Source organism: Leucopleurus acutus, assembly GCF_964270905.1.
Source record: "Leucopleurus acutus genome assembly, chromosome: 20".
Taxonomy (NCBI): domain Eukaryota; kingdom Metazoa; phylum Chordata; class Mammalia; order Artiodactyla; family Delphinidae; genus Leucopleurus; species Leucopleurus acutus.
In genome coordinates, this window is record NC_139162.1 from 53,316,733 (window position 1) to 53,332,006 (window position 15,274).

Genomic DNA, 15,274 nt, shown 5'->3' on the forward strand with positions numbered 1-15,274 from the left:
ACAACAAGGACAATTCAATTATTCTGATTCCTGTGCTGTGTCACCTGCAGGGAGAGTGTGCCTCCTCTGAACCTGCTTCCCCCTCTGTAGAGGTAGGGGTGCTGACTCTTGGGGATCACCCCACTGCCAAGCCTCCAGTCTCTACAGGGCGAATGAGGGAAGAAGAGAGTTTCAGAAGTCACTCATCTGGCATGTATCAGCCCCACTGCTTTCATTTGCACAGACCATACTATCTGTGACTTGCCCGGGGTAGGCATCTTCACACTGCTTCTGAGGAATAATTTCTACTTCTGTGCAGTTGAGGGTGTCAGGACAATTCTCTGAGGGGGCAGAGGTTGCAAGTTCCCAGAGACAGCAACACTTTCCCCTCCATCCCTGTCTGTAGCTAACCTCCCTTCTGTGTATCCACAGCTGCACAGGGTTTTCTGACACATTTCACAGGGCACATCACTTCTCACCACATGAAACAAAGCCATGGCCCCTGCTGTTTCTTTTTCTCCACCTGAAGCAGGACCTTTGGACCCTACCTTTCGTTTCTTGCCCTGAGTTATTTTCAAATTAAGGTGTCCCCTTGGGACATCTCTGACCCTTTCTAATCTTTCCATTCCCAGACCACCAGGTCTTCAATCTCAGCTAAATCCTACTTCTTCCAAACATCACCTCTTCCTAGAAGCCTTCCCTGACTATTCTAATGAACACAGCACATCTCGGGACTTCCCTGGCAGTCGGTAGTAAAGACTTCTTCCAATGCAGAGGGTGTGGGTTTGATCCCTGGTCGGGGAGCTAAGATCCCACATGCCTCAGGGACAAAAAAAAACAAAACATAAAGTAACAACTTCAATAAGGACTTTCAAAAAAATGGTCCATATCAAAAAAAAATCTTAAAAAAAACCCAAAACACCACATCTCCATCACTCCCTATTCTCTTCCCCCCATGATATTCCATTATAGCACTTGACTGTACCTAATATTTCATTTTATATGTATTTGTTTATTGTCTATTTCCCCACCTAGCATGCAACTCCATAAGGCTTTGTACACTATAGTACCTGGGGGCATATCAGATGCTCACAAAATAAGTGTTGGATTGGCGATTGACAGTGGAATTAATCTTTCTTATTAACCTTTGAAGAACAGACTTGAGAGGGAAAAAATTCTATCTGGTGCCTCTATGTGCCAGAAGGTATAGGCCCACAATCTCATTTAACCCTCACAACAGCTCTTTGAAGGAGGAATGCTTTCATTCTTTCATCCATGCATGCTTTCAACAAATGTTTATTGAACACATACCGTACACCAGTCACCACCCTGGGCACTAGGAACACACAGTGAAGCAAATAGATATAACCTGAGCCCTCATGGAGCTTAAAAGTCTCTTGGATAATTATCCCAGTTTTGTAGAGGAGGAAAGTGAGGACAAGAGGTGGGAAAGGACTTGCCCAGAGAAAAGGGGCAGAGCCATGGTTTGAAATGACCTGCCTGATTCGTGAGCAGCTAGGTTTCCACAGCATCCCATTGTCTTCTTAGGAGTCAGACAGGCAGGGACCTGAATCTTGACTTTGCTTTCCTGACGAACCACATCACCTCTCGGAGCTGAGCCCCGGTTTTTTCACTGTGAAGCAGAGCAAGGGGCTACCTGAGCCCTGAAGCCCCAGAGGGAGGACCTCCATGGAGGTCCAGACCTGTGGGTCCAGAGCGAGGAGGGAGCTGGGGACCTAGACTGTGAGTCCTGGAGGAGGAAAGGCCTGGACTCCTGGGTGTGAGGGGATCTGGGGCGAGGAATCTTGGGTTCAGGAGGGAGAAGAGGGAGCCTGTTTTCCTGGGCCACCGAGGAGCCCACGTATCCTAAGTCTGTTGTGAAGACTACGTAAAGTCCTGTACCCATAAAAGGTCTCATAACTCTCCACCTTAAAGGAGGGATGCATTCATCCATCCACTCATTCATTCATCCAGCCACTTTTTTGAGCCCTGTTAGCAACCTGTTCATTTGTTTCCTTTCTCCCACCACTCCTGTTAATATTCTGGTCTTTAAGGTTTCTAACATGGACCACTCGTGAACTTCAACATCACAATCACTTCCCTTTCTTCATCTACTCTACAGGCAAAGCTTTGCCAACGGCTTGGGGTCCACTGGGCCAACCAGCTTCTCCTCTCCCTCCCACTACCTTGGGGGCTGGTGACAGAGCTCCAGCTTGAGATGGTGCACTTCTGGCCAACTTGAGGGCAGTGATCTGCCAGGTTGATGGGCTTCACTTTGGGCCCCAGGGATGCCCGTTCACATGGTCAAATGAGCATCAGATCATGGTTGTGGTCCTTGTTGCTGCTGTTGTAGCAGGGGTGTGGGATGGACTGAGCCACAGCCGTTTCTTGTTCTGACCCATCCTTCTTCTGCAGACCGTGATCTCCCAGGCGGACTGTGTATTTCCTGTAATGATGGGGGTAGTTCGGGAGCCAGGCAGGGATAAGGGCTCCCAGCCCCCTCCTCTCTAAGACCCAGGAGTCCAGGTCCCCTCTTCTCTCAGACCCCCATTCTCGGAGACCCAGTCCCCAGCTCTCGCCTCCTGAGGTAAAGCCCCAGCCCCCTCTTGCCCCAGGCTCCAGCCCACCTCTGCCCCCGGAATCCACTCACAGGTTTCTACAGTGGGCTGCTGTGAGGACACAGTGGTCATCTATGAGAACATCCCCACATATTAGCTGGACACCCTGGAAAAAGGCCGTCTTCCAGGGCTGGTAATGGGGCCTGCACTCCTGGCCCTCCAGCACCTCGGTCTCCTGTGCTCTCAAGTGTCCTGCAGCAGGAGAGAGAGGGTTGGATCACCATCCACTGGGTCAGTGCAGGGGCCAGGAAAACCACTGTGGTTTCAAACAGATACACACACACACACAACCTCCGGTGTTTGCCTCCCAGCTTGCACTTGCTGCTACACAGATACACAGGTACACTCATGGAAGCCCATGCGTCATCACATACAGAGTCACACACCTGAGCATGTGTCCACATGCCCCGTATACTCCTGTGTGTATCTGTGCCCCTAAGCAGGCAGTCCTGCTGGCTTAGCGCACTCATGCGATACCAGCAGAACTCAACACATTCCAACCTGCTGCCGCGTGCCCCGTGCCTCCAGCCACGCCGCAGAAGCTCCCACACGTAATTGCGCGCTTCCCATCTCCCCACATGCCCCCACATGCACCCTCTTAGCCACCACCATGGAATTCCCACAGGCTCAGGTGCTCCACGGATGACTTCCGGGCCCCCCCTCCGCCCCCCACCTGCCCGGGATTCCAACAGCAAGAGCGGGACCATCTAGATCCAGACTCTGCAGCAGCTGTGGGATGCCCCATGGTGGGGTCCGGGAGACAGAGAGGACAGGGCCGAGACCCTAGGGGTCTTGGGATTGCAGAGGAAGCAGAGCTTCTGGGGCAGTTCTTCCGGGTCCCGCTGGAGGAAGGGGCTGGGGACCCAGATCCTTGGCTCTGAAGGACGGGATGGGGCCCCAGATTCCTGAATCTGAGGGGCTGGGAGCTCAGGGGCTGGATTCCTACATTCCGAGGAAGGAGGGAGTTAGGATCCCCAGACGCCCGGGTCTGAAGGGAAAGGGAACTGGGAGCTGGGACTCCTCAGTCTTGGAGAGCAGGGGCTGGGGTGCGGATTCCTGGGCCTTGAAGGAGGAAGGGATCTGAGGCTGAGGTCCTGGGCCCTGGAGGAGGGAGCTCAGGGGGTGATGCCTGTGCCCGAGAACTCTGGCCTCTCACCTTACAGAGCTCGGGGGGCGGGGTTGCCTGCTGATTCGGATCCGGAGGAAGGGCACCCCGCACTTCAGCTCTGCCTGCCTGGCACAGATTCTGGAGCCTCTTAACTGGGACCACCAGCCTCCTAACCCAGCTCCTCCCACTCGGGGGCCGGCGGAGCAGCAGGGAACTGGAACCCTGGTCATGAGCGAGGAGAGGCTCAGGGGCTGAGCGGAGAATCTTGAGTGAGGAGGGGCTGGAATCTCTAACTTTTTCTTTTTTAATTGGGGTATAGTTGGTTTACGATATTGTGTTCATTTCTACTGTACAACGAAGTAGAGTTCCCTGTGCTCTACAGCAGGTTCTCATTGGTTATCTAGTTTATACAGATTAGCATATATATGTCAATCCCAATCTTCCAGTTCATCCCACCACCCTCCCCTCTTCCCCCCTTGGTGCCCATGCTTGTAAATTGATACAGCCACTATGGAATCGCTAACTCTTGAGGGCTGGGAGTGAAACAGAAATGGCTGGGGGGCCCAGACATCCTGGTCCGAGCAAAGAGGGGGTGAGGGCCCCTGACTCCTGGAGCTGAGGGAGGATGGGACTGGGGTCCTGGACTCCTGGCTCTGAGCGGGGAGGGGACTGGGGACCGGGACTGCTGGGTCTGAGGGAGGAGGGGGATGGAGGCCCGGATTTGAGGTCTGAGGGAGGAGGGGCTGGCAGCTGTATTCTTAAGTCTTTTTGGAAGGAGTAATTTGGAGCCTGGGTTTTTGCGGGAGGAGGGGGCTGTCAGTAACCTAGAATGGAAGACAAGCCAGTCTTCTTGGTCCTGACTTCTGAGGGCGGATTGGCAGATTCCGGAAAGGCAGGTTTGGGAGGCGCTGTGACCTGGTTTCCCCTGGGGGCGATGGGACCAGCCCAAGCAGAACCCAGGAGCCTTGCTGCAATAGGGCTGATGGAGACAGACTTAGGCAGGACCTACTCGGGGCTTATGGGGAATTGCAACGCGGTGGTGGTTCCCTCTCTGCCCTCCACCGCCCACCCGTTCCCCATCCTTTAGCTCACGAAACAGGCAGTAGGAAGGCACGGCTCCTCACGTTTAACGTAAAATTCTCTGTCCCTTGGATCGGAGGGGACAGAGAATCTCTCCCAACTTCTCCCGGTCAGGCCCCCGCCAGGATTCAAACCCTGGACACGCCTAGAACGGGCCAGAGCTGGGCAGAGACACACTGCCTGAGTTCCACGTGGGGGAAGCTACCCTCCCGTGAAGTCACGAGGCTGGATCTATGACGAAGGAGGCGTGGCCACAAGGAGTAGCGTCCAGAGGGGAAATCTCATTGGCCAAAGCTCGGAAGGGAGGAGCTATTCAGTGGATGTCTTTACTGCGGTAGAGCCGTAGAGCCGAAGGTGATGCCATTCCATGGGGGCTGTGGCAGTTCTGGTGACGTCACAGATACGGGGCCAAGAGGGGCGAAGGTGTCTCTCCTCTCAAGGGGGCGCGGCTCTATAGTTCGCTGGGAACTTGAATACCCAGAAGGCGTCTCCAGACCAGCCGAAGCCAAAGGCGGAGACCGTTGAGGCTGGAGTCTTGCAAACCCTCCTACCCTGCGCCCACCCTCCTTTCCTCTAACATGCGAGGTCTCAGTTGTCCTCCATGGTTTTTCGAATCCAGTCCAGGTAGCGGCACACACTAGTGTAGACAGCAGGGCGCTGGGGTCTGGAGCAGGGCTCCGAGCCCCCAGACACCACACCCGCCAGGGCCCCATTGCAAACCAGGGGGCCCCCAGAGTCACCCTGTGCGCAGAAGAAGAGCAGAGAAACTGTTAGGCCAGTCTACTCAGGACATGCCACAAGGCGGCTTTCTCCCTCCCAGGAAGCTCCCACTTCCCTCCTCCTACAACACCCAGGAGTCCAGGTCTCCAGTCCCTCCTCCCTCAGACCCAGGAGTAAAGGCTCATAGCCCCCACCTCCCCCTAGGACCTAGCATTGTGGACAGCTCCTTCCCCAGGACATAGAGTCCAACCCCCAGTCCCCTCCTCCTTTAGATCCAGGAATCCTGGCCCTGGTCCCACCCCCTCCCACGACCCAGGTTTCCCAGCTCTTTCCTTGCTCTGATCCAGGAAGTCTGGGGCCCCAACTCCCTTCTCCCCCAGGACCCTGGAATCCCCGCAGGATACCCATCCCTCTCCTTCCCAGAGGAGGTCTCACCTGGCAGGGGCCCCGGCCGCCCTCCCAAAGGCCGGCACAGAGCATGCGGTAGAGGATGTGGCCTGGATATGCCCGTTGGCAGAGTTTGGGCTCCAGGATGCTAATGGTGGCGCACTGCAGCGTGAGTGGGTACTGCACTGTTGGGGAAGGAGGTGCATAAAAGATCAACAGCTGTTTCCATCACACTCAGCACCCCCCCCCCACTTCCCTAAGAGGGACCCACGGGGCCACAGCGTAAGACTCCCAAGACAAAAACAAGAGAAAGTGACAAAGCGACAGAACCACAGCATGGAAGAGAAACAGATGGACACGATGGGGAGAGGGCCAAAGAGAGAGAGACGCAGAGAGTCAAGGGACAAGGAGAGAGACGGATATAACTCGCCCAGAGAAAAAGAGGGACCTTGGCAGGGGATAGAGACCTCTTAAGGGGAAAGAGATTCTCAGAGGAGGAAATGAAGAAATAGGGAGAAACAGACCCAGAGATAGCCAGGGAGAAAGCAGTGAGAGAAAGGGGAGGAGACATTTATAGGGAGATGGTCACTGACAGAGACAGAGATACAGATTTAGAGAGACTACATAGAAATAGAGGGAAAGTGGGGGGAGGGCGCCTTGTAGGGAAACAGCAGCCCTTGGGGGGAACTGCAGTGGACCACAGAACCTGTATCTTGTTGAGAGGGGCAGCCTCCACTGATTCTGCCCAACAATGGTCATTATTTTAGAAACATGAACCCAGCATTGCCAGTCTTGAATTTTTCAAGCGAATCCAGAAACTTGGCTTTGATTTAAAATCTCTCAGGTTTTAAATGTTGGCAGCAGCAAACTGAGGGTTTTTTTTTTTTTCAAGACATTTTGAAAACCAGTACTGCTGTGGGAGGCCAAATTTGACTAATGGATTTGCTGATTTGTGATTCTGAGTGACGTAGACCTTATGTCAATTCTAAGATGCATATATTTTCACATTTAAACATCTCTGAAATCAGGATGTGCCTTCCAGTAAACGATGTCATACAAGGATAGATGGGACCTTTTTTCCTTTTCTCGTTTTTAGCGGGTTGTAGAATAATGATGCATCTTATAATTTATAACATTTAGATCTGATGAAATATATGGATAGATAGATAGAACATAGAGATGAAAAAGCAGAGACAGAAAAAGAGAGGGGATTCAGAGCCCTGGCATGAAACATAGGGTGTGTGTGGTGGACAAGGCTGTACCCTTAGGACTGGATGTGGCCCCCCAGCCTGAGATTAGGCACTGGGTGCCTGGGGAGACGCAGGTCCAGCTGAGTTTGAGGGGCTGCACGGCAGGTCCCAGTAATGCCTTCCTGGGCAGACGAATCAGCATGATGTCATCATTGTGGTCGTGGGCACTGAGGTCCTTGTTGAACCCAGGATGAGGGAAGAAGTCTGTGGCCCGGAACAGCTGCTCTGTACCCTCCCATTTCCAGAGGTGGTGCTCCCCGAGTCGGACCCACAGAAACCTGTTGGACAGGTCCCAGAGGTCAAGGTCGGATAAGGTGAGGTGTCTTCTCAGCCCCTGTCCTCTTTCTTCTGTCCACCAGGATGCTATGTGACTCTCCACAAGCCACACACCCTCTCTGGGCCCCTGCTTCCTACTCCATCTCTTTGTCTGCCTCTAACTTTGTACCTCTCCCCAAAAGCTCACACCTCTTCCTAGCCCCATGTCAAGTAAACCACCTTCCTCTCTGCCCCACCTGGAGCCTTAGTGGTGACCTGAGTCCCCTGGAACCATGGAGACAGGTGAAGGCTCCACCTACCACCCAAACACAGACCCCCCCCCACCCCGCCCTCACAGGTCTGGTGGTTTCCGTAGGGAGTGGCTCTCTGTGTTTTGGTGTGTGTGTATGGAAGGGGTGGGATATGGAAAATCCCCAAGCTGGGGTCATCTGTAGGCTCAGGCTTTTCCTGTCTGCCAAATCCCTCATCTCTCAATGCTTCCTGAGGTCTGGCCTCAAGCCCTCTCACTGCAGTCCCAGTCCAACTCCACTTGTTCTGCTCTGGGTTCATGCCCTGGATAGCTGGGGACCCTCAAGGGGTCTATATGTCCATCCCCCAGACTCTGACTCTGACATTAGGGACAAGACTAATGACTGAGAACTCAGGGTTTGAGGAGTATGAGGTGTTATTTCTACCTTTTCCCTCTCTGTCACCTTGTTGCTTTGGTTCTGTGTCTGGGAAACCAGTCCCAACCCCACCTCCCAGCCCCAACGTGTCCCTGTTCCTGAATCTCTTGTACCTCCATATTTCTGCTTCTCCCTTTCTTTGTCTTTGGGGCTGAAATCTGAACATTGTTTTCCTAGCCTGATGTCCAGGCCTGAGCTAAAAGAGGCTCCAGCCTAGAGTGATGCATGATGGGAAATTCTCACACAGCATCCTGTATAGCCTCTGTGCTTCGTTCCTAGAGGGAAGAACTTCAAACAGGAGGGATGGCTCCTTTCCCCAGAGAATATAAAAAGGATTTCTGCATCAGGTAGATTCTAGAATTCTGTTAGAATGCCCAGAATCTAAGATTCTAGAATTCTAAGATTCTAACACCTTAGAAATCCACGATTTTAGAATTCTAGGAGGCTCAAGTTCTAGAATCTTATGAATTCGAGATTCTAATGTTTTCGATTTCTCTGGAGCAAAAAGTCTAGGATGTGGGGGACTTCCCTGATGGTCCAGTGGCTAAGACTCCACGCTCACAGTGCAGGGGTCCCAGGTTTGATCCCTGGTCAGGGAACTAGATCCCACGTGCATGCCACAGCTAAGAGTTTGCATGCTGCAACTAAAAAAAAAAAAAGATCCCTCATGGTGCGACGAAGATTCCCGCATACCTCAACCGAGACCTGGCTTAGCCACAATGAAATAAGTAAATGTCTAGGATTTTTAAATTATCTGAATGAAATCTAGGAAACAAAGAACCTAGAATTCTAATATTCTGGGATAATAAGGCAAGAATTTCATCATTCTAGAATTCTAGAAATCTTTGATTTTAGAAATGTAAGGATTAGGATTCGAATAGTTTGAAACTCTTGAATTCTCTTGGTTAAAACTTTGGGGATTTTAGAAATCTTGAATGAGAGCATGCTGGGATACTAAATCCACCAGATTCTAGACATGTATGAATATAAGCTTCTAGAATTCTCTTGGTTCAAGATTCTAGAATTCTACGGATCACAGTATTCTAGGGTACTGTAATTCAGAGATTCTAAGACTATGAGCTTCTGTGCTCAGTGAACCTAGCTAGAACAGTTTGAATCTAAGATTCGAGGGTTGCGCTATCCAGCACAACTATTGAGCACTTGAAATGTGGCTAGTCCAAATTGAGCTATGCCGTACTTGTAAAATACATGTCTGATTTCGAAGGCTTAGTATAAAAAAAAAAGACTAAACTATGTCATTCATAAATATTTAAAAATTGATAATTACATGTTGAAATAATATTTTGAGATGGCAAGTTAAATCTATTATTAAAATTAATTTCACTCATTTCTTGTTTACCTTTTTTAATGTGTCTACTAGAAAACCTAAAACTTTCCTCTGTGATTGGGGCTATATTTCCATTGGACAGCGCTGCTCCAGGCTTCTCAGAGTCTACCAGTCTCTGAATCTAGGATTCTACAATTTAGTGAAGCTAATGTAACATCTCCTGGATCCAAGATTTTAGGATTCTACAACTCTGGAATTTTCTGGGTCAGAGGCTAGGCTTCTAAGAGTCTACGTTGCAAATCTTACACTCTTAGCAACAGATTCTTCTGGACGCTAGAATTTGGAGAGTGGGCATTTTGTCATCCTGAAGAGTTGAACTTTGGGGAACAGAAATGGAGGCTCAGCTCTTCCTGCCCACAGCTCCCTCCCTCCTCTACGAGGCTCCTTGCCCTCTCTCCCTTTCCTGACCTCCAGCCCCCCACCAGAGTGGCCCGCCCAGGTCACTCACGGCTTGCGGCAGTGGGCAGCTGTCAGCAGCCAGCGATCACTGATGAGGGTCGCCCCGCAGAAGAGTCGGGTGAGGAAGAAGAGCCCGACCTGCCAGGGCTGCGAGTTGGGGCGGCATTCCTTGCCCCCGATGGCTCGGGTGTCTGCCCAGCTTTGCCCTGGGGTGGGGGTGAGAGGCAGAAGGGTTGGTGAAGAGCCAGGTTGGGCGGGCTGGGGACAGATGCTGGGATGCCTAGAGGGCAGGAGTGGGCGCCTGGGCGACAAAGAGCATGGTAGAGGGGCGCCGGGGGGCCAAGGAGGGGCAGCATGATGGCAGGACGGCAGGAACCTCACCTTCCAGGAGAGAAAGCAGAGCACAGATGAATCCCAGCCTCATGACCTCCAGGGTGCTTTGGTCCTCGAGCCTGCTCTCCAAGTCCGTGCTTCTTTACGGTAAATAATACTATATTCCTCCTCCCTGGGGCCGCCCCGGTGATTAATCTGGGCTGGGAAATACTCCAGGGGGAGGGGGAAGCCTCCTCCCCGGGGGCCTTGGGAAGGAAGACAGCACAGAGAGACCACTGGTCAGGATGAGCTGGTGGCCTGCAGCATCAGGGAATCCCGCTAAGTGGGGGAGGGGCTCAGGGATCCTGCAAAATGGGGGAGGGGCTCTGGGTTGTATAGTCCTTCTGGGGTTCACCAGAGGGAGGAGCCCAAAGTAACCCTGACTTCTGGTTACAGCATCTACATACAGGATATTCTGTGGCCTGGAGGAGGAAGAGGGAAAGGAGGAAGATCCCTCAAGTGGAGTCCTGGGGTGGAAGCAAGTTTATCTTGAATGTAGCTGCAGTGGGCTGGGACCAGGGCACTGGGCAGGCTGGAGGTTTACATAGAAGGACCTCCCAGAAATCAGGCAAGGAGCGGAAGAGTCAGGACTCAGAGCAAAAAGACAAGCAAGAAGGCAGGATGGGGGGAGGCAGGGAAAGAGGGAGAAGGAAAAACAAAACAAAACAGAGGGATAAAGACATTGAAGGATGCAGGATGAGGTAAGGAAAGAGAGACAGAAACACTGTCTGGAGTGGCAGAGACTACAAAGAGAGCTGCACACGTGTACACACCCACAGAACCCTCCCTGCACTGGGGGTTTGGGCCCCTTTCCGTGAGGACAGAGGCCTCTCCTGGCATGGTTCCAGCTGGGTTAACTCATTCTTGTCATAACCTACTTCCTTTTTCACATCCTCACCACTCCAAGGATCCAGGTGCCCAACCTAGGTGGAACTAAGCACTTTTCCCATTCTCTTAATGCCACCATATCTTGGCTAAGTCCTGATTACATGGTCTTGTTTTTTTCCACCCATCTCCTCCCCTCCACTGTCCTTCCCATCACCTCATCTTTCCTGCCTCTCCCCCCATCCCTCCTTCTCACCAGATGGGCAGCCCTTGGAGGGCCAAGCCCAGATCTGACTCATCTCTGTGTCCCTCACATCACCCTGTTCAGGGCTGGGATCATGGCGGGGGGGGTCTCAGGAGATGTTAATTGAATGAGTGAATGTCTTTCTCCACATCTTTCTTTTTCCAGTGAACTCCAACTCATTCTTCAAGATCCAACCTAAATGCCCCTTCCTCCAGGAAGCCTTCTCTGATTTCTCCAGGCAGAGTCCATCTTTTCCAGCCTGGGCACTTCCAGGCTTCTTCCACTTTCTGTTGCTGTAAGCCTGGTTATCAGGCTGGGTCTGGGCTCCCCTTGAATGTGTACAACTCACCATGATTTAGTGGTTTGGAGCATGGACTGTGGAACTGGACCATGTGGGTCCAAACCTCAGTGCTGGTAATTATTAAGTGTGTGACCTTGGGCAAGTCACTGGACCTCTCTCAGTTGCTCCATCTATTAAGTAGCAATAATAACTGGGGTTGTGGGAGGATTATGTGAGTTAACACATATGAAGCACTTACAGCTGTGGTAGGCATTCAATAAATACGTTTGTCCCTCACCTATAGAGCCCTGCGCTGCCACCGTCATAATACATTTTATCCATGGCTGCAGTTGCCTTATACCCTCTGCAGACTGAGAAGTCCTCGAGACCAGGGACTGAATACCCACTATGTGTCATACTAACCGCTTTATAGAACTTTTTTTTTTTTTTTTTTTTTTTGCAGTACGCGGGCCTCTCACTGCTGTGGCCTCTCCCGTTGCGGAGCACAGGCTCCGGACGCGCAGGTTCAGCGGCCACGGCTCACGGGCCCAGCCGCTCCGCGGCATGTGGGATCCTCCCGGACCGGGGCACGAACCCGCATCCCCTGCATCAGCAGGCGGACTCTCAACCACTGCGCCACCAGGGAAGCCCTATAGAACATTTTGATTGCTAACTGTATTGACTGTTTACTCTGTGCCAGGCAGTTGGCTAAACATTTCATGCATGCTTTCTCATTTAATTCTCACAAGGGTCTAACCAATCTCTATTTCGTAGTGGGGATAACTGTGGTAGAGAGAGCATTCAAGTTTTTTGCTCAAGTCACACAGTGAGTTACAGAAATATATTTGCTTCCTGGTGAACTCCTACTGATCCTTTAAAACCCCATGCATATATCCCCTCACCTGAGAAGCCTTCCCCGATTCCTTCAGGAGGAGTCCTTAGGCCCTCTTGGGGCACCCTATGCCTCCTTCTGTTAGAGCACTGATCAATTTGTGTTATTTGTTAATTCAACAATGTGTTAAATGCCTTCTGTGTGTCAAGCATCAGACCAGGTGCTTAGAAAACCACAGTGAATTAATCAGAGTCCCTGCCCACATTGACTGGGTGAGGGGAAGTAGGGGACAGACCATTATGGAGTAAACAGATAAATGAGATCATTTTTGCTATAACAAGTGCTGCAAAAGAAATAAACAGAGCAATGGATTAGTGGCCAGGGAGGAGGAGTACAGGGGGAGACCCCTTTAGCCAGGGCAATCCTGGAAGGCCTCCTTGAAGAAGTGACCTTTAAATGGAGACCCAAATGACAAGAATGTAAGGCTTCCTGACCTGACTAGCAGCTTCTTGAAGGTAGGGCTTACTCTGACTCATCTCTAAGACCTGGCATAGGACATGGCTCAGTAAACATTTATGATGTGACTAAAGGAATGGGTGAATTACCTTTAAAAATGAATCGAGGGGCTTCCCCGGTGGCGCAGTGGTTGAGAGTCCGCCTGCCGATGCAGGGGACACGGGTTCGTGCCCCGGTCCGGGAAGATCCCACATGCTGTGGAGCAGCTGGGCCGTGAGCCGTGGCCGCTGGGCCTGCGCGTCCGGAGCCTGTGCTCCGCAACGGGAGAGGCCACAACAGTGAGAGGCGCGCATACCGCAAAAAAAAAAAAAAAAAAAAAAAAAAAAAAATGAATCGAGTTTTTGAGATCCTACCTACTTCGCTTCTGATTCTTGCGTAATGAACTCAGCTGATAAGCCTGACTGATGTTTCCTGGGTGTGCTAATAGGAGTGGGGGGATAGTCAGCGGAAGAGAGCTGTGTAGTCTCTGCTCAAACCCTGTGCCCCGATCTCCTGTGGGCTCTGTGGGGCAAGGACCTTGTGGTCACCACTGTGTTCCCAGCGCCCAGCACCAGGCCTGCCATACAACAGGTGCTCAATAAATTGGTGTGGGCTTCCCTGGTGGCCCAATGGTTAAGAATCCACCTGCCAGTGCAGGGGACATGGGTCTGAGCCTTGGTCTGGGAAGATCCCACATGCCACAGAGCAACCACGCCCGTGCGCCACAACTACTGAGCCTGCACTCCAAAGCCTACGTGCCACAACTACTGAGCCCACGAGCCACAACTACTAAAGCCCGCGCGCCTAGAGCCCGTGCTCCGCAACAAGAGAAGCCACTGGAATGGGAAGGCTGCGCAACGAAGAGTACCCCCTGCTCACAGCAACTGAAAAAAGCCCACACACAGCAATGAAGACCCAACGCAGCCATAAATAAATAAATATTTCAATATTTAAAAATAAAATAAATAAAATGAAACTGAAATAGTGTATTTTAAAATAAATAAATAAATAAATTGGTGTTTGAAAGGGGAAACAGGGAAGTAGTTAGGACTCCGTGCTCTCACTGCCAAGGGCCCGGGTTTGATCCCTGGTCGGGGAACTAAAATCCCACAAGCCTCGCCAAAAAAAAAGGGGGGAGGGGTGTGCAAGTGGACTAAACAACCTGTGCTGGATGGAAAATTTCTACTGTGCATGTGTTCTGCTTACGTTACCGCTCCAAAGTCTGGGCTAAGTGGAGACACTGAGACTTCTGTTAGCTTTGCCTGGATTTTGTGTATAATAGTCCCCAGCATGGGGATATTTACACAGGGACAGTTTCAGGGACAGGACAAGAAGCCCTCCTCCCAATTTTCAGGACAAAATTTCAAAGCCAATTTGGGATGGGGGTGGGGATGGAGCTGGACTTAGGGTGTCTGGGTGTTGGATCAGGGAATGAGAATGGAGACGTGGTAGAGCTGGAATTGGAGCCGGTAGTAGGTGAGGGGATGGGGACGGATCTAACAAAGAAACCAAAAAGTTTCCTCTAAATTTCAGAGGGCTTCTTTGCATAAACTTAGCAACTGAAGTGGGGTGAGGTCCTCTGGTCTTAGAGTCTGAGACGGATGCAGGGTGAGGTCCCTTGAGTTCCAGTGGCCCCAGGAAGGCACAGAAGGTACCAGATGACTCAGAGACAGCCCAGTTCCTCCTGGGACAGGACGAACAGGTGTTGGGTAGACCCAGACATGGGAAACAGTGGGAGGGAAGAAGGAATTGGTTAAGAGGTGCTTCATGGAACTTGACAGGAGGGTGAGGAATGTAATTCTCCCATCAGCCCTGAGGGATGGGGCTGGGGATGGGGATGGGGGGTTGGGATGGTAGGGTACCCCTGTGCTTTTCTTCCCAGGACACAAAATCCACACATTCCCACCAGGACCTGTTGCCATTTAATCAGAACTCACTACCCACCGTGTTAGTACTTTGCATGACAATGACCATAACAATCTACACACGTTATAGTCTCTTCATAACACGTTTATGAGGTACACACTTCATTGTTCCCATTTTCCAGGTGAGGAAACTGAGGCTCAGAGAAGACGCTTGGCTTGCCCAAGGTCACACATCAGGGAGTGGTGGAGGAAGCCAGGTTGTGTGATTGATAACTTCTCTCAGAGACTAGTGACCACCGGCTTCCTCGTTTCTCATAAACAAAACTTTGCCACCACGTTCTGCATCTTGGCTTCAATGCGGGCAGAGAACAGCAGTGGGCAGGAGGCATGAGGGAAGACGAGAGATGTTAATAGGTGTGGATGGGTGACAGAAGTTTGAGTGGGGCAGGGGGAGAGTCCAGCTGTCTGCGGGGGAAGGAGGGGAGGAAGGAGGAAGAGGGCAGATGGAGAAGCAGTTGCAGGGCCTTTGGG

At 51.6% G+C, this 15,274-nt stretch overlaps 1 protein-coding gene across 1 annotated transcript; it reads right to left on the bottom strand.

Moving 5' to 3' along the window:
- Nucleotides 1-5,373: 5,373 nt before the first annotated feature.
- LOC309977406 (kallikrein-9-like) lies at nucleotides 5,374-10,254 on the bottom strand (the record flags this gene model as incomplete). The annotated part of the gene is made up of 5 exons (XM_082863502.1): nucleotides 5,374-5,526; nucleotides 5,941-6,077; nucleotides 7,155-7,420; nucleotides 9,880-10,036; nucleotides 10,212-10,254. The coding sequence occupies 5 exons, from the start codon at nucleotides 10,252-10,254 to the stop codon at nucleotides 5,374-5,376; spliced, it is 756 nt and encodes a 251-aa protein (XP_082719628.1).
- Nucleotides 10,255-15,274: the final 5,020 nt, after the last annotated feature.